Raw genomic sequence first — 16,636 nt, forward strand, 5'->3', positions numbered from 1 at the left:
TGCTGGCTGCACATCTCGCCATTATGGCTTTGGTTGATGTTTATTTTCAACCAAATAAAGTAAAAGCAGTCGTTTTGTCCTTCTTCAAAAAGTATATATAGGTTTCCTCCAATAATGTTTGATTAAAATATAACAAAATATTATATAGACATAAAGTATCCACCCACGGTTTATTCAATTTCCATATGCTGGATTCAATACTCATTTCTTATTTTCTTTTCTTTTCCTCCAGCTATAAATAACCTTATAACCCTCCTCCCTCTTGTCCTCAAATCAAATTCATCTCTTCATATCTCTTTCTCAAAATCACTCTCTTTGAAATTATTCCAGAAAGAAAAACAGCTTCTATAAAAATGGAAAACAATCTACCAGTGATATCAAAGAGAGTGTGGAGTCTCGTACGTGTTGCCTTCTTCATGCTGAGAAAAGAAATATCAAAGGGTAAGATAATGATGAATTTAAACATGATATTTAGACGCAGAAGCAAGCTTGCTGTAAAAGCCATTGCCAATTTAATGTCCCATCATCCCAACCATGGTGGCTCCACCTCGAATCGCCACTCCCACGACTCACACAACCCATTCACTTCATCAAGGGAGTACGAATTCAGCTGTAGCAACACTCCCAATCACTTTTTCTCAATAGGAAAGCGACATCACAGCCACAACCACAGACGCAATGCTCAAGCACAACCTACACATGACGATGAGGTGACGACTATCAATGCAATGAAGGCAGTGTTGGAGTTGCTTAACAATGATCAATCGATTGTAGAAGTGTCTCCAGCATCCGGATTCAGATGTAGTCCAATGGTGAAGCAATTGAGGGTGACTGACTCGCCATTCCCTTTACGAGAAGATGATGAGAAGGATAATCAAGTTGACAAGGCAGCTGAAGATTTCATAAATAGGTTTTACAGTCAATTGAGAATGCAAGATTGATTGATTAATATTAATTCAATTATTACCTTGTTTAGTGGATAATCAAGTAGTCCTATTTTGCTTTTTTGGTTACTTTCTGATATAAATACCTATGAGTGAAGGTTTTTGATTCAGGTTAATTACGTATTTGCACATGTTTTTGATTCAGGTTAATTACGTATTTGCTTTTTTTGTTTACTTTCTGATATAAATACCTATGAGTGAAGGTTTTTGATTCATGTTGATTTTGTGTTTGAAAATGTTAATTTTAAGTGCTGCCTATGAATAATAAGAGAATAAATTTCAGAATCTATAAGATGGAGAGAATAAATTAATGGATTGTATTATATAGAATCTTTCTAAAAAATGTTTTCAATGAATCTTTTAAGTTTAGAATATATACTCTTGGCCATAACTATAAGCACCTTGCAGAATTTTGTGTTGTAAAAATAATCAACATTTTCTGTTCATTCTTTCTAGTCTTTTATCTACTAAATATACTTTTGTACAAGTAACAAGTGTGTTATTTTAATAAAGAAAACATTAGGTAACATATTATTGTATTATTATGTGTCTCTTGAAGAGATTTTGAAAATTTTTGCACTTTGTTGTCCTAATATGATTCCACCATCTATTGCTAGCTGACCCTGCAAAATTTTGTGGCGTTCCAACAAATGCACACACTCCTTTTTTCTTTTACTTTATGTAAACTAAGAAAAAGTTTTTTTATCAAGTTATTTAAGATGAAAATTATTTAAAAAAAAAAAAAAAGCTAAAAAGAAGCTCTCACTACAAGAAAATTGTCATATACCTAGGGGTGTTCAAAACCAAACCGGCCCAATAGAAAATCGTAAAACCGAACCGAACCAAACCGAAATCGTAAAAAACAGCATTTGATTCGGATGTGTTTGAGCCATTTTTTAACAAATCGCACGGTTAGGTTTGCGGTTTGTATTTTACAAACCGAACCAAACCAAACCACATTATGCTACAACTCCCAAACTTCAATTAATTTATATCCAACCCAAACTTAAACTTATTATGCATTAGCCTTACAATTACAAATGATTTTCTTTTCCTCACACTTAAAGTTTCAGTTTAAGTCTTCTTAAATCTCTCTTAGCGGGATTGCGTCTTCTTCTCATCTTCTTTTTCAAGTACATATCACCTCTTCTTTTCTAGTCTTTTATCTTTTAAGTTCTCTCTTTTTCATCTTATTATTTTTATTCTACGGTTCTCTCTTGAAATTACGTTTTTAATGTTCTTCTTCTTAGCCAATCTCTCATCTCTTCTGCTCTTTCTTTTTCATCTTCTTTAATTTTTCATCTCCTCTTTTTTTCTATTTCATTATAATATTTTTCATATTTGTTTCATGCTACTATTTTATGTTTTTTATGCCACTTTTGTCTAATTTTATTTTTGTATATTAAATGGAAAGTTGTTATCCAAGTATGATTAATTTTGTTGTTATTTGATAATGCATAAATGACTAAATACAAAGTTATGTTGTCATCTATATATGTATGTATGACTCAATAAATTTTTATAAAAAAACCGAACCAATCGAACCAATCCAAACCGCATTAGTTTGGTTTGATTCGGTTTTATTTCTAAAAGCCAACCGAATCAAATCGAACTGCACACTTTTTTCTCTTGCAGCTCAGTTGATTTTTTACGTAAAAACCGTCCAAACTGCACCGCAAACACCCCTACATATACCTGTCAGGATAGAGTACTAAAGGCCAATATGCATTGTATTTGAAACTGCCTCGGGATGATTAAATTATGGTAAGAAATTTTTCTACATGTTCGGCAGCCGTTGGTTAGCTCAAAAGTCAAAACCATAAGTAGAGATTCAACTGTAAGGATTTTGATGGAACACATCCTCCTAGAATACTTGATGGGGATGATATTTTAAGGAAAATAGATAAATTAAGAGAAGAAGGTCTAAAAAATGGGGCACAACCTTGAAAAAAGAAAAAAAAATTCTTCACATTGCCTTATTGAAAATTAGTAACAAACCCGTGCATACGCAAGGGTTCAGTTCGGTTATTTTAAATAAAAATGTTAAAAGAAAATTAGATAAATAATTGATTATTTCGTATATAAAAATATTTCGATCAATAATAGATTTTTTCCCATATACTATTTTTGGATTAAAAATAGTTAATCATAAATACCATTTCTCGTATATAAAAATATTTAGATCAATAATAGATTTTTTTTCTGGATACAGACTTCATTTTTATTTAGGTATCATTTACAAAAATATTTGATTCAATAGTAAATTTCGTATATAAAAATATTTAGATCAATAATAATTTTTTTCCCGTATACCATTTTTGAATAAAAAATATTTGGGTCATAAATATCATTTTTCGTAAATAATAGATTTTTTCTGTATACAAATATTATTTTTGTTTAGATATCATTTGCAAAAATATTTGGATCAATATTAAATTTTCGTATATTAAAATATTTAGATCAATAATATATTTTTTCCCGTATACCATTTTTGGATCAAAAATATTTGATCATAAATATCATTTCCCGTATATAAAAATATTTAGGTCAATAATAGATTTTTTCCCGTATACAGACTTCATTTTTGTTAAGGTATCATTTACAAAAATATTTGTATCAATAGTAAATTTTGTATATACAAATATTTACATCAATAGTAGATTTTTTCCCGTATACCATTTTTGAATAAAAAATATTTAAATCATAAATAATATTTTTCGTAAATAATAATACAAATATTATTTTTATTTAGGTACCATTTACAAAAGTATTTGGATCAATACTAAATTTTCCTGTAAAAAGATATTTAGATCAATAATAGATTTTTTCCCGTATACCATTTTTGGTTAAAAAATATTTGATCATAAATATCATGTCTCGTATATAAAAATATTTAGATCAATAATAGATTTTTTCCCGTATACCATTTTTGGTTCAAAATATTTGATCATAAATATCATTTCTCGTATATAAAAATATTTAGATCAATAATAGATTTTTTTTTCCGTATACAGACCTCATTTTTGTTTAGGTATCATTTACAAAAATATTTGGATCAATAGTAAATTTTGTATATAAAAATATTTAGATCAATAGTAGATTATTTTCCCGTATACCATTTTGGAATAAAAATATTTGGATCATAAATACCATTTTTTGTAAATAATAGAATTTTTTCCATATACAAATATTATTTTTGTTTAGGTGTCATTTACAAAAATATTTGGATCAATATCAAATTTTCCTATATAAAATTATTTAGATCAATAATAGATTTTTGGCCTATTCCATTTTTGAATTAAAAATATTTGGATCATAAATAAAATTTTCCGTATATAAAAATATTTAGATCAATAATAGATTTTTTTTTCCGTATACAAACTTCATTTTTCTTTAGGTATCATTTACAAAAATATTTGGATCAATAGTAAATTTCGTATATAAAAATATTTAGATCAATAGTAGATTTATTCCCGTATATCATTTTTTAATAAAAAATATTTGGATCATAAATACCATTTTTCGTAAATAATAGATTTTTTCCGTATACAAATATTATTTTTATTTAGGTATTATTTACAAAAATATTTGGATCAATATTAAATTTTCATATATCAAAATATTTAGATCAATAATAGATATTTTGAATAATTTTTTCCCTATACTATTTTTCGTATATAAAAATATTTCGATCATAAATACTATTTTTCGTATATAAAAAAAATATATCAATAATATATTTTTTTTGTGGAAGAAAGAAGTGGAAAAGTGATGAAAGAGAAAAAATAGAGAATGGAGAGGGATTTGATAAATTTGATAAAATATAAGAGTTGTATTATTTTAATAATAAAATTAAGAATTTTATGGTGCAAAGACCAAAAAACCACAATTTTAATGTGGTGGCAAAAAAATCAAATAAGAGTATTTTTTTACTTTTCCACAACCATTACTTTTTTTATATTATAGATATAATGTATTGCGTCACAATCTTGATGTGATGCATTATGAAAAAATTTATGTGATAACATCATTGGTACATTGACTTTTATATATACAATAATTTTATTTTTCAAGTCTCACATTAGTTGGAGATAGAGCATTGAAAAAATATATATAGAGGGACACTCCTCACTTTACCAACCGGTTTTATAAGGATGAGTTAGGTCACTCTATATATACTTTTTCAATCCTCTATCTCCAACCAATATGAGACTTTAGAATCATCCTAATAACAATATCTATCTAAAGTAGAAACTAGATTCAAGCAACCTAACTGAAATGATGATCAAATGGAGCCTACATTGATAACGTGGCTAGTAAAATATATTTTTTATACCTTTTTTAATTCCACCATCATACTTTTTAGGGAACAAATTTAATTTTTTAAGAGACAAAGTCAGCCCCGATGATTGTCACAACTTGAGATTGACAAACAACATGGCCAAACGTTTACTGACTTGTTTAAACAATGTGTGAACATTTAAGAATTTAAGAGCTTAAAAGTTTAGTGACAATTTTTGTATTTCTCGTTACCATTTTTGTGAAATATTTTAGATTCATCACTTTGATGAAGAAGGAAGTCCACAAGTTACTCATTAATTTAGATTGTTATTAGTCCGTTGACCATATAAGGTTGTAAGAAGATATAGTGTTTATGCAACTAATAGATTTCGGTTCCACACATAGACTATAAAGAAAGAGAGACATTAAAACTCGAAATAGTAGAGTAGTTGTAAACACAAAATAGTAGTTGAAATCACAAACTACAACTGCTCAATCGTCTATTAAGATTCTTCGCCTTAACATCAATAATTTCAATGAGACCCAGATCTTCGTATGTCTACTCCTGGGGAGAGGTTGAATGTTATAGCTGAACTTCTTGTAGATTTTGAGAATCTGAAGGAGAACGAACTTGATTTCTCTGATGTTTTGAGAACTTAACAGTGAGAAACATACTTTGATTGTCTAAAGGGACCCGTTTATCCTATACTGGTAAAAGATTTATGGGTGCATGCTTATGTATCCTCTAATTGTATGCTTTTCTCTAAAGTCTCGAGGCAAAGCATATCTATCATTAAACCAAGATGATAAGTCATGATGGCACTGGTGAAAGATGCATCAACATGCCCACTAACTACACCAACGGTGTTTACAAACTCAGTCAAGTTCTAGAATGCTTCTATAACAATGATTCTGTTGAACGTTAGTGATAGAGCTTTTGATCGTGACTCTTGTGGAAGAGATTATGGAGACTTTTTTAGATTTGATATTCAATTTTCCAAGTTTTGAAGATTATGAAGATAGTGTTCTGGAAGAACTAGTTTTGAAGATTTTGAAGAACGAGATTCTGAAGACTCTGAAGACAAGGTTCTGGATGAACAAGTTTTGAAGACTTTGAAGACTTAGGCTCTGAAGATTCAAGTTTTGATCCTTCTAAGCATGCTTCATCATCTACTATCAAAAGTCTCTGAAGATTAGAAGATAAGATCAAAATTGGTTTATGTGAGGAAATAATACGAGGTACATTTGTTTCCACTACCCAGATAGGATGACACAAGGATTGTACTACGGTACTATGTTGTCGACCACTCCCTCACTAATCGTTCCGGAAAAAATAACTGGAATTGAGTATTCCAATTCTACCCTCCAACAGACTTCTTTTTGGCTATAAAAGAAAGACTAGGAAGATTGAAGAAAATGTTGATCAACATTACAAAACTTACACTGAAACGCTGTATAACTCTCTCTGATTATTCTTTGTATAATTTCGTAAGCAAGTGAACTTTTGTTTGTTAACTTGCAGCAAGTGAGCTTTTGTTGTGGTTTCTGTAATTAGTTCGATTATAATGGATTAAGTCTTTATTGAGAAGAAAAAATTACCTTGGCGGGTGGATTCGATTAACTTTGTTAGCATTGAACTAGGATAAAAATAAGTGTGTGATTTATTTTATATTGTACCTTGAAACCCAATTCAAACCCCCCATCTTTCTTGTGTTTCACGCACCTTCACCCTTAACTATGTTCGTCCTGCCCCGCACGATTTTTTGTAGATTTTACTCGGCGGAGCTAATTGGGGTAGACATACCCATTTGTCACCACTATTTATGACCACATGTTTAAATAATATATTGTCTCATGTGAGACGCTTAACACACTCTATCACACATAGGATTGGAAATCTGGAGGTGGAAATTAATGGTGGCTACCTCAATATCAGAAATTTGATAGTATGTGACATACTAGATCTTAAATCGGACTTTAATACTATATTAAGAAATCTATTTGAACCTAACTCAATTCTGCTAACCAATTTGTAGAGTGAAAATTTCTCTCCTATTTATAAACACATGTTCAAATCACACACACAGATATATATATATATATATATATATATATATATATATATATATATATATATATATATATATATATATATATATATATATATATATATATATATATATATTATTAAATTTGACACTCTTAAATCATTACTAATATTGATGAATTATGGTTGTAAAAAAAAAATGAAAATGTCATTTTTAATGTCATTTTTAAGTGGAAAAATAATTAAGTTGAGGTAGATACCTAGCCGGTCGTTATAGCTTTTCTTATTGACAATAATGAAAAAGTGGCAGCCCATAAAGCCAAAAGCTTAGTTGAAGTGTTTGGTTGGAACTTAAAGGTACCAATTAAAGGATTGATGTGTACGTTTTAGAACTTCTCATTCTTGTTTGCTTTTAATATTCGGAGCACTCTAAAAGATAAATTCATATAAGTAAAAGTTAAATCAATGAACAAAAACATAAAATCTTCCTTTAAATTGATCAAATAATATATAAAAAAAAATCATTCATTCGAAAAAATATTTATGGTCATTATTAAAAAAAAAATACAAGAGTAGAACTCATATTTACCCACCATGTCAAATCAATACTTAATCTACAGAAATGTTTAAGATAGGTTAAGAATACAATAGCAAAATTGGGTCAGATAATTTAATAATTGACGGTCCAACAACAATTAAAAGAAAATGATATAGATCACTATGGTTTAATTATAAATGAAAAATGATCATATAAATTCAATTATATTAAATAATCATATAAAAAATACAATAAGATGGAGATAATAAAAATGAAATATTAACATTTAAAAATAAAAATTATCTCTCAATTAATAGTAATTGTTGATTAAAATAAAATAGCTACTATGTTGATAATGACCCGTGAAATAAAAAAATAATTTGATGCGATATAAAATATATTTAAAAACAAATGTAAAATAAACAATAATCATGGAAATTTAATTGTATTAAATAATGATAAAAAATCGTGAGATGGAGAAAAAAATAAAAATAAAGATATTATCTCTCAAATGAAGACAATGATTGATTAAAATAAAATAGACATTATGTTGATAGTGACCCGTGAGATAATAAATAAATAAATAAATAGAGAAAAAATTAAAATGAAAGTAAGAAAGTGTGAAAAAATGTGAGAGAAATTTGAAATTTTAATTAAGATAGAAAAAATGTGTAGTGATCGATTAAAAAAAATTAAATATTGAGTTGATAGTGGCCCGTGAAATAATTAAATATTTTTGGGAATAATAATTAAATGATCGATTATTAATATTTTTTGCGATAATAGATAAATGTTGAAAAATTAAAATGAAAGTATGGAAAAATGAAATGCGAAAGAAATTTGAAATTTTTAGTAAGATTAAAATTTAAAAATAGATTATTAATATTTTTTGTGATAATAAATAAATTAAGAAAAATTAAAATGAAAGTAAGAAAGTGTGGCAAAATGAAATGTAAAAGAAATTTAAATATGACTTCCATCATCCATGGCTTACATATGATGTCATCATTCATGCAATAAAGTTGTAGGGAAAATGTTATTTAATTCGGACCAATGAAAAGCTAACACTTGGTGCATCCATTCAATAAAGTTGAAAGAGTGAATACTTAATTTGTTAGTTACAAAAATGACCTTTTATTAGTGCAAATAAATTTTGGTGAAAGGGTAATTTAGACAATTTGGTCAATCTATTATTAATGAATAGATAGTAGATAGTAGATAGTAGAAGTAGATTTGCCTTAATAAGTGTACGTTTGGATAAAATTATTTTTTAATAATGAATATTTAATCAACAGCTTTCCATGAAAAAAATATTTCATAAATTTAAAAAATTTGTTAGCTTACTGTTACATATTCTAGGAAGTCTTTTATATTAATGACAATTAAAATCAAAAGTATGTATCTGTACGTGCATGTAAATAATCATAAATAGTATAATTATTATAAATATTCTAATTATTATAGAAACCACTTGTTGTTAAACTAATATTTAGGCTGGATAAAAATATTGACCCACCAGTCTTTTTAGAGGATTGTAAATAAAGCCAAAATAAGTTATTAAGATACGTTAAGGCTATGTTTGGGAGTTTGGGGGGGAGGGGAGGGGAAGGCTTCCGAAAACGAATTTTTAAAAAAATATAGAAAAATATTTGACATTTTTTGAAAAAATGATTTTGTTTAGAATGATAAAAGAGTCATTATCATTACAAAATTCTTAATTTTCAAAATAGTATAACAACCTAAAATATATTTGGATAATTTATATAAGCCCTCCAAAACGCTCCAAAACCCTCATTCAATATAATTTTTGAGTTCCCCCATTTTATGGGGTTTTTGGTGTTATGAATAAAACCAAACCCTCCAAAACCCTCCTACCCAAAATCCTTTTCTTATTTTCACTCAATTCTTTTTATTTTCTAAAGCCCTCCCCTCCCTTCTCCTCCAAACTCCCAAACATAGCCTAAAAGAAAAAGTGTTCGTATCAAGCAAATAAATAACACAAGTGTTTATTTATAATATCTATCATATAAGAAAAGTCTATCATTTGGGACTTTCTTAGACTATCCACATCAGCAACTCTTCTATGGTTAATCCACATCAGCACTGTCAATTTTCTATTCTCTCAATCTTTGATTCACGTATCTATTGTTATTCCAATTCCAAAAACGGTTTCATTCACGTATCTATCGCTATTCTAATTCCAAAAACGGTTTCACACGTTCTCTTTTTTCTACCGAACTGTTTCTATTCCAATTCCAAAACGCGGTCTCTCTTTATATCGATTTGTTTCTTCTTCCTCTCAATCTTCATACAAAACTCTCATCCACGCAACCTCTTTCTCAGATGAAAGGGCGCCGGTTTTTGGTTGAAGGGTTATGTAATTGATGATTTTGTCATCGTCGCTCATCTGTTTCACGAGACAGAAGAATCATGACCCGAACTGCAACAACAATAACTCTGTTTCCTTACTCAGCCATGTTCCAGAACGACAAACTCATCCATGTTTTCTCTTATCTCATCCATGTTCAACGACAAACTCATCCATGTTTTCTCTTATCTCATCCATGTTCCGATCACCTTTCTATCGATTCTTTTCACTCTTTCACTAATTTGCTATTGGCGGTGCAGATTCTGATCGTATTCATCAATTGTAGATTGCAGAACTTTCAATTTCGTTTCTGGGTAGCTGCGCTTGAACCACAGCAAATGGTATGCGTTTCGCTCTTTTCTGTGATGTTTCTTGAATTCGCTGTTATATGTTTTTCTTAATCGATTTGTGTTTGTTTAAATTGAATTGTTTGGCTTGGGATGCTCTCTCAAATGGATCCAGCAGTGATTGGATCGAAAGAAACAACATGGTTGAATCTAACTCAAGGTATGGAATTCATAAACCCTAATCCATAATTTTTTTCTGTTTCTCTTTCTCACTTGATTCTTTTCACTCTTTCTCTAATTTGCTATTGGCGGTGCAAATTCTGATCGTTTTCATCAGTTGTAGATTGCAGAACTTTCAATTTCGTTTCTGGGTAGCTGCGCTTAAACCACAGCAAATGGTATTGAATTCGCTTAAACCACAGCAAATGGAGAGCTGTATGCGCGAACCGGAGGGATTCCGATTGAAGATTTCCGTTGGGCTGTATGTACGTGACGTCGGTTCTGGGTGGATCACGGCCGTAGCCGTTGCTGATGGTGGTGGTCTATATGGGTTATCAGTACTGTGTCAACGGTGGATAGCGGTAAATCATAGCTTACATTTATTGTACCGATATCTTTAGAAATCATAGTTTATTATCCCTCTCTCACACAGACACACACCCTTCCTTACAAATACATGTAAGTATTATCTTTCTTCTTTTTAAATAGTCACCTCTGCTACCACTCAAACTGCGGATGGAAAAATGGAAGACAGAAGAACTCAGTCGCTTCATTAGCACGTTTTCAGAAGCGAATATGTGGTGACCGTGTTGATTCAGTTTTGCGGTTCTCACTGTAAGTGAGTGCATTTTAATTCTGTCACGTCTACTTAGATTCATAAACTATATGCTTACATCTCAAACTCCCAAAATAAAATTCCATTCAGAGTCCTTCACCCCAAAAGATCTTTGAAACTTCCCCGGATCTCAGGTATGCATCCATATTATTACTTTTGCAGAATATCAGCTTCGAGTTATTAGTGTCTAAATTGAAAGTCTGTCTTAATACTTTCATTCAGGCTGATTACGCGTTGGGCAAGAATCCTTTGCATATGAGTTATCTGGTGGGATATGGATCCAAATTCCCGAAATTCGTTCATCACAAGGGCGCTTCAATTCTTGCTAATGCAAAAGTTGGTTGCAAAGACGACTTCAAATATTTTAGATTCAATAATCGTTTTGGGGATGATGTAACTTAAGTACTGTATTCACCAGATTCAAAAGATAAACGAGGAACAGAAGAAGCAAATCCGCAAAAATGAACGTGCTCTTAAAGTTGCTGAGGTATGTGAGACTACGGCTAACGTTTTTCGTGTTTGAATTATATTGTATCTACACGGCATTGATGAATTGTGTTTATGTGGTTTTGTTTGGGCAAAATTGAGATTTGAAGAACAAACCAAACACGAAGGTCTCAATCGATGGAGTAAGGTTTGTTTCAACTTGACACTATAATAGATTCAGAGACCTTTTTAAAGTATTCATAATCTCAGGGACTGATTTGAGAGTGTCCTACAAACTCGGACTAATTTGGTGGTTTACTCAATACGTTTAAAAGCTGAAACATTAACCGCTGCTATCAATGATATCAGTTCAGTTGTCAGCATGAGTGATAGGATAGTAGGATTAGCTCCAGGTAATGGATCTAGATCAACTGTTAGAGATGATTTGGTTACAAATGATGTTACAAAGGAAAGGTTATGTGTTTGATTAGTACAAATTGTAAATGATTGAGATTGAGGGTTGTTAGAGAGGTTATGCTGAGCTGGAGATTCTGTTTTGAATTTGTGTTATGTGTTAATTTGAAGTTAGTTGGAGTGGGAACTGAAAGCTGAATGTTAGGGAACGATAGTTATAGGGATGGGGAACTGATTATGTTGGTTAAAAGTTTATTATGGATTCTGTTTTGATAGTTAGGAGAGCAACCAATATATTGTTCTGTTTCTTTTTGTAGTTCTAAATGAATTATTTAGCTTCAGTACTGGTTTTCAATATAAATAGATGAGTACAAAGGAGCAAGAGTATTTGTTATTATAGCTTTAGTAGTGATGATTCTATCTTATGTATTCTCTATGGTAGAGTTTGATTAATAAAATACAAAAAGGAGCTGATACCTCACCGACACATAACAAAAATTCACAACCTGAACAACTGGCCATATGCCTCATTCCAAAACCAACGCAGGGAGAAAATCTCTCTTCAAGTCTTCTTTTATTTCAGGAACACTCTTTCCGATAGAGTTATAATATACACATAATGGGGGGTTTGAAACTTTGAAATGTGTAGCTCTTTCAACTTTTGTTTATGCTGCCATTTGTATTCAACCACAATGAAATGACCCTACTGGAGTTACCTTTAGAGAGTATATACTACTATTCTTATTCTAATTCATATTCCATACCATCATAACATCCACTATTTTGGAAAAATTTCATGTATTTGGTTATAGGCTTATGTCAGTACTCTATTTCTCTGCCTCACTCATCAACTTCCTTGAAGGTGCTTGGATCACTATTGCCCTTTCACTCTTCTTCCTTGAAGGTTCTTGATAATCCATCCTTATGTTCTCAAAGTTGGTGTTAGTTTAATAGTTTGAGTTTAATTGTGCACTGCTTATTTACAAATCTATTATGATAGTGTTTAATTGAGTTTTACTGTCATCATGCAGGTTGAAGCAACAAAATTTGTCCCTGGAGATATTGAGAACATGGATGAAAAACATGTATATCTCATTTACCATCCAGACAGCACTATGATTAAATATCAAACTTTTAAAGGCAAATTAACTTTTAAGTATTTAATAAAATTCTTTTTATCGTAGTAGTAAGTGTCCATATGGTTATATGTTCTAGCTCCAAAATTTGCAGTGGGCTTTTACAATAAGAGAAGTGAAATCTATGTATAAAAAATTACATTGGATGCATAATGAATTATTTTTGCCTTCTTTACTTAAAGAAGGTGGTCAGAAAGGTCCTTAGTTATAAAAGATGAAGCTGTGTGTGTTTTGAAACGCAGTAGAAATTCTTCCCTGGCGCAGCCATTGATTGAAATCGATGTTCATAAACACACATGATGTGGTTTTTATGCTTTAAATTTTCTGAAGTGAAGTCAATCATTGTTCCATGTTATTGTTACCAGCTGCAAATTCAATCGGTCATCCAACAAAACAATAAGTTAGGATGACAAAAATGCTAATACATATATAAGACAATATATGAATGCATCAACAGATCACAAGAAATATTAATACAATGAATAAATAGAGTTAAAAGGGTTGCCACTATTGGATTACAATACAACTTTCCCCATTTCTAAAATGGCAAGTTGTTATTTTAAACAAAATTATCCAAAGTTAATATTAAAAATATCCTATTCTAAAATATTTATAGTGGTAGAAAATATTTTTTCAATAAATATAGAGCCATATTATTAATTTTATCGAAGGTGTTAATTGTTTACAATAATAACAAATAATTATATTAACAAAAAGCATTGATAAAATATTTTATGATAAAAAAATATATAAGAATAATAATATGATAGAAAAAATATTTGTTTCATTTTAAAGATAATGACCACGAGTGTATATTATTTAACTATTAATATAGTTATTTAGTAATTCGAAAAATATTTTTATAGGCTTTAATTTGTATATTAATAATTAATTAAAAAATACAAAACACTAGCAATAAAATTACTTTATGTTAAAAAACTCTATTTAAATTATTTAATTGGTAATCAAAATTCATTAGATCGAAAATTAATCTTATCCATTAATTGAATCATAAAATAAAATAAATATAAATCAGTTACAATCAATTAAATTAATCATCATAAATATTGATTTAAATTTTTGTTTATGTCTTTTAATATTCTTTAAGTATTTATTTAATTGTATATTTTATATTAAGAGTCACAAATATTCTTTATGTTATATTAAGAGTCATAAATATTTATTAATTTAAATTTCCTCCACTATTTTCTAGACCTAACACCCATATTACTTTATACCGTGAATATAGTTATATTTATTTGATAAATATTTGCTACAAACATATATGGTTGTTTCAAAAATAATAAAAAATAAATAAATTAATATAATTTCGTATTAATTAAAATGATTAATATAAATATATAATAATAATATATAGTTGTATTAAGGATTGTGACTATTATATAGTTATATTAAATTTTTTATTATTATATAATTATAATAAAGATTATAATTTATATTAAAAAATTTATTTTTTTAATACAAGAAGATATAGTAATCAAAAATAATTTTTGGAATAAATATAGAAGGAAGGAAGGAGACCACTCTATTAAAAAAAAAAAGTAGTATGATAATAAATAATTATATTTTTGTTATAAAATAACAAAAAGCATTAATAAAATATTTTATGATAGAAAATCTATAATAATAATAGTAATATAATAGAAAAAATATTTGTTGCATTTTAAAGATAATAACAATGAATATATTATTCTAACTATTAACAAAATTTGAATATTAACGGGAACACGAAGTTACTGATGATTTTTTTGAATATTAACATAAACATTAAGTTACTGATAAATTTTTTGAACATTAATGAGAACAAATTTGGAATATTAACGAGAACACGAAGTTATTTATCAAAATATTGAATATTAACGGGAAAACAAGTTATTGATCAAACTATATTGAATATTAACGGGAACATGAAGTTATTAATCAAAATATTGAATATTAACGAGAACATGAAGTTAGTAATCAAAATATTGAATATTAACGTGAGTATTAAATTACAGAGCAAAGTATATAATATTAACGTGAACATGGACGTTATTAATCAAACTATTGAATACTAACAGGAACAAATTTGGAATATTAACGAAAACACGAAGTTAGTGATCAAAATAATGAATATTAGTGATAACATGAAGTTAATGATCAAAATATTGAATTTTAACGGGAACATGAAGTTACTGAACAAAATATTAAATATCAACGAGAAAACGAAGTTACTGATCAAAAAATTAAAAATCAACGGGGAACATGAAGTTATTGGTTAAAATATTGAATATTAACAGGAAATAAAGTTTATTAATCAAAATATTGAATATTACTGGGAACACGGAGTTACTGATCAAAATATTGAATATTAACGGGAGCACGGAGTTATTGATTAAAATATTAAATATTAACGGGAGCACAAAGTTAATCATCAAAATTGTGAATATTATCGAAAACATTCAGTTAATGATCCAAATTTTAAAAATTAACGGGAACAAATTTTGAATATTAACGGGAACACGAAGTTACTGATCAAAATAATAAATGTTGACGGGAACACGGAGTTATTGACAAAATATTGAATATTAACAGAAACACGAAGTTACTGATAAATTTTTGAATATTAACAGAAACATTAAGTTACTGATAAATTTTTTGAATATGAACGGAAACGAATTTGGAATATTAAGGGGAACACGAACTTATTATCAAAATAATGAATATTAACAGGAGCAAGAAGTTACTGGTCAAAATATTGAAAATTAACGGGAAGAAATTTGAAATATTAACGGGAATACGAAGTTACTTATCAAAATAACGAATATTAACGGGAAAATGAAGTAACTGATCAAAGTATTTTTCTATTAATTATGTATTTTGAATGAATCATTATTATAAATGGAGTTTGTAGTGGTTTATCATTAGTCTACAAGAGAGAGCTGATCGTTTGAGATTTGGCTGATAGTTTTAGTTATAATTGAGCCAAAATAACTAATTTTCTCCTTAGCTAGCAAAAAATAATCGATTCTCCTTAGCTGATAGTTTGATATTGGGCTAATAGTTTGTAGTTTAATCAATTATATTAAATAGTTATCACTAATTGAATTCTAGAATTTGATTAAATATTTCTTCGTTATAATTTGTGAATTTGCGATTTTAAAACTTTTCCTTCATTATAATTTGTCAAATAAAATATTATTATTTTTATAACTTTTTCAATTTTACCCAAAACTTAATCTTTTACTAATATCTTTTATTTTTCTCAATCACAATGCGCGAAAACGACGGGTACCCGTGCGAACGCACGGGTAAGACACTAGTTCTAATTATTATAGAAACCACTTGTTGTTAAACTAA

The 16,636-nt window shown here is 28.7% G+C and overlaps 2 protein-coding genes and 1 long non-coding RNA gene across 3 annotated transcripts in view; 2 read left to right on the forward strand and 1 right to left on the reverse strand.

The window, feature by feature from the left end:
* Positions 1-243: 243 nt before the first annotated feature.
* LOC131648421 (uncharacterized) lies at positions 244-1,261 on the forward strand. Its single transcript, XM_058918181.1, has one exon. It carries the CDS (start codon positions 354-356, stop codon positions 939-941), a length of 588 nt encoding a protein of 195 aa, XP_058774164.1. The 5' UTR covers positions 244-353; the 3' UTR covers positions 942-1,261.
* An 8,882-nt stretch (positions 1,262-10,143) lies between these two features.
* LOC131648422 (uncharacterized) lies at positions 10,144-10,859 on the forward strand. Its single transcript, XR_009298146.1, has 3 exons — positions 10,144-10,519; positions 10,641-10,685; positions 10,809-10,859. It is a non-coding gene; the product is annotated as an uncharacterized LOC131648422 (long non-coding RNA).
* Positions 10,860-13,611: 2,752 nt separating this feature from the next.
* LOC131651542 (uncharacterized) overlaps positions 13,612-16,636 on the reverse strand; it is a 7,253-nt gene continuing 4,228 nt past the window's right edge. The window contains exon 3 of the mRNA XM_058921199.1: positions 13,612-13,641. Within this exon, the coding sequence (XP_058777182.1) occupies positions 13,612-13,641 (30 nt within the window). The remainder of the gene's footprint in view (positions 13,642-16,636) is intronic.

Source organism: Vicia villosa, linkage group LG2 (genome assembly GCF_029867415.1).
Source record: "Vicia villosa cultivar HV-30 ecotype Madison, WI linkage group LG2, Vvil1.0, whole genome shotgun sequence".
NCBI classification, from domain to species: Eukaryota; Viridiplantae; Streptophyta; class Magnoliopsida; order Fabales; family Fabaceae; genus Vicia; species Vicia villosa.

Coding starts and splice junctions, on each gene's coding strand:
- LOC131648421 (XM_058918181.1), top strand. CDS start 354: ATGGAAAACAATCTACCAGTGATATCAAAGAGAGTGTGGAGTCTCGTA.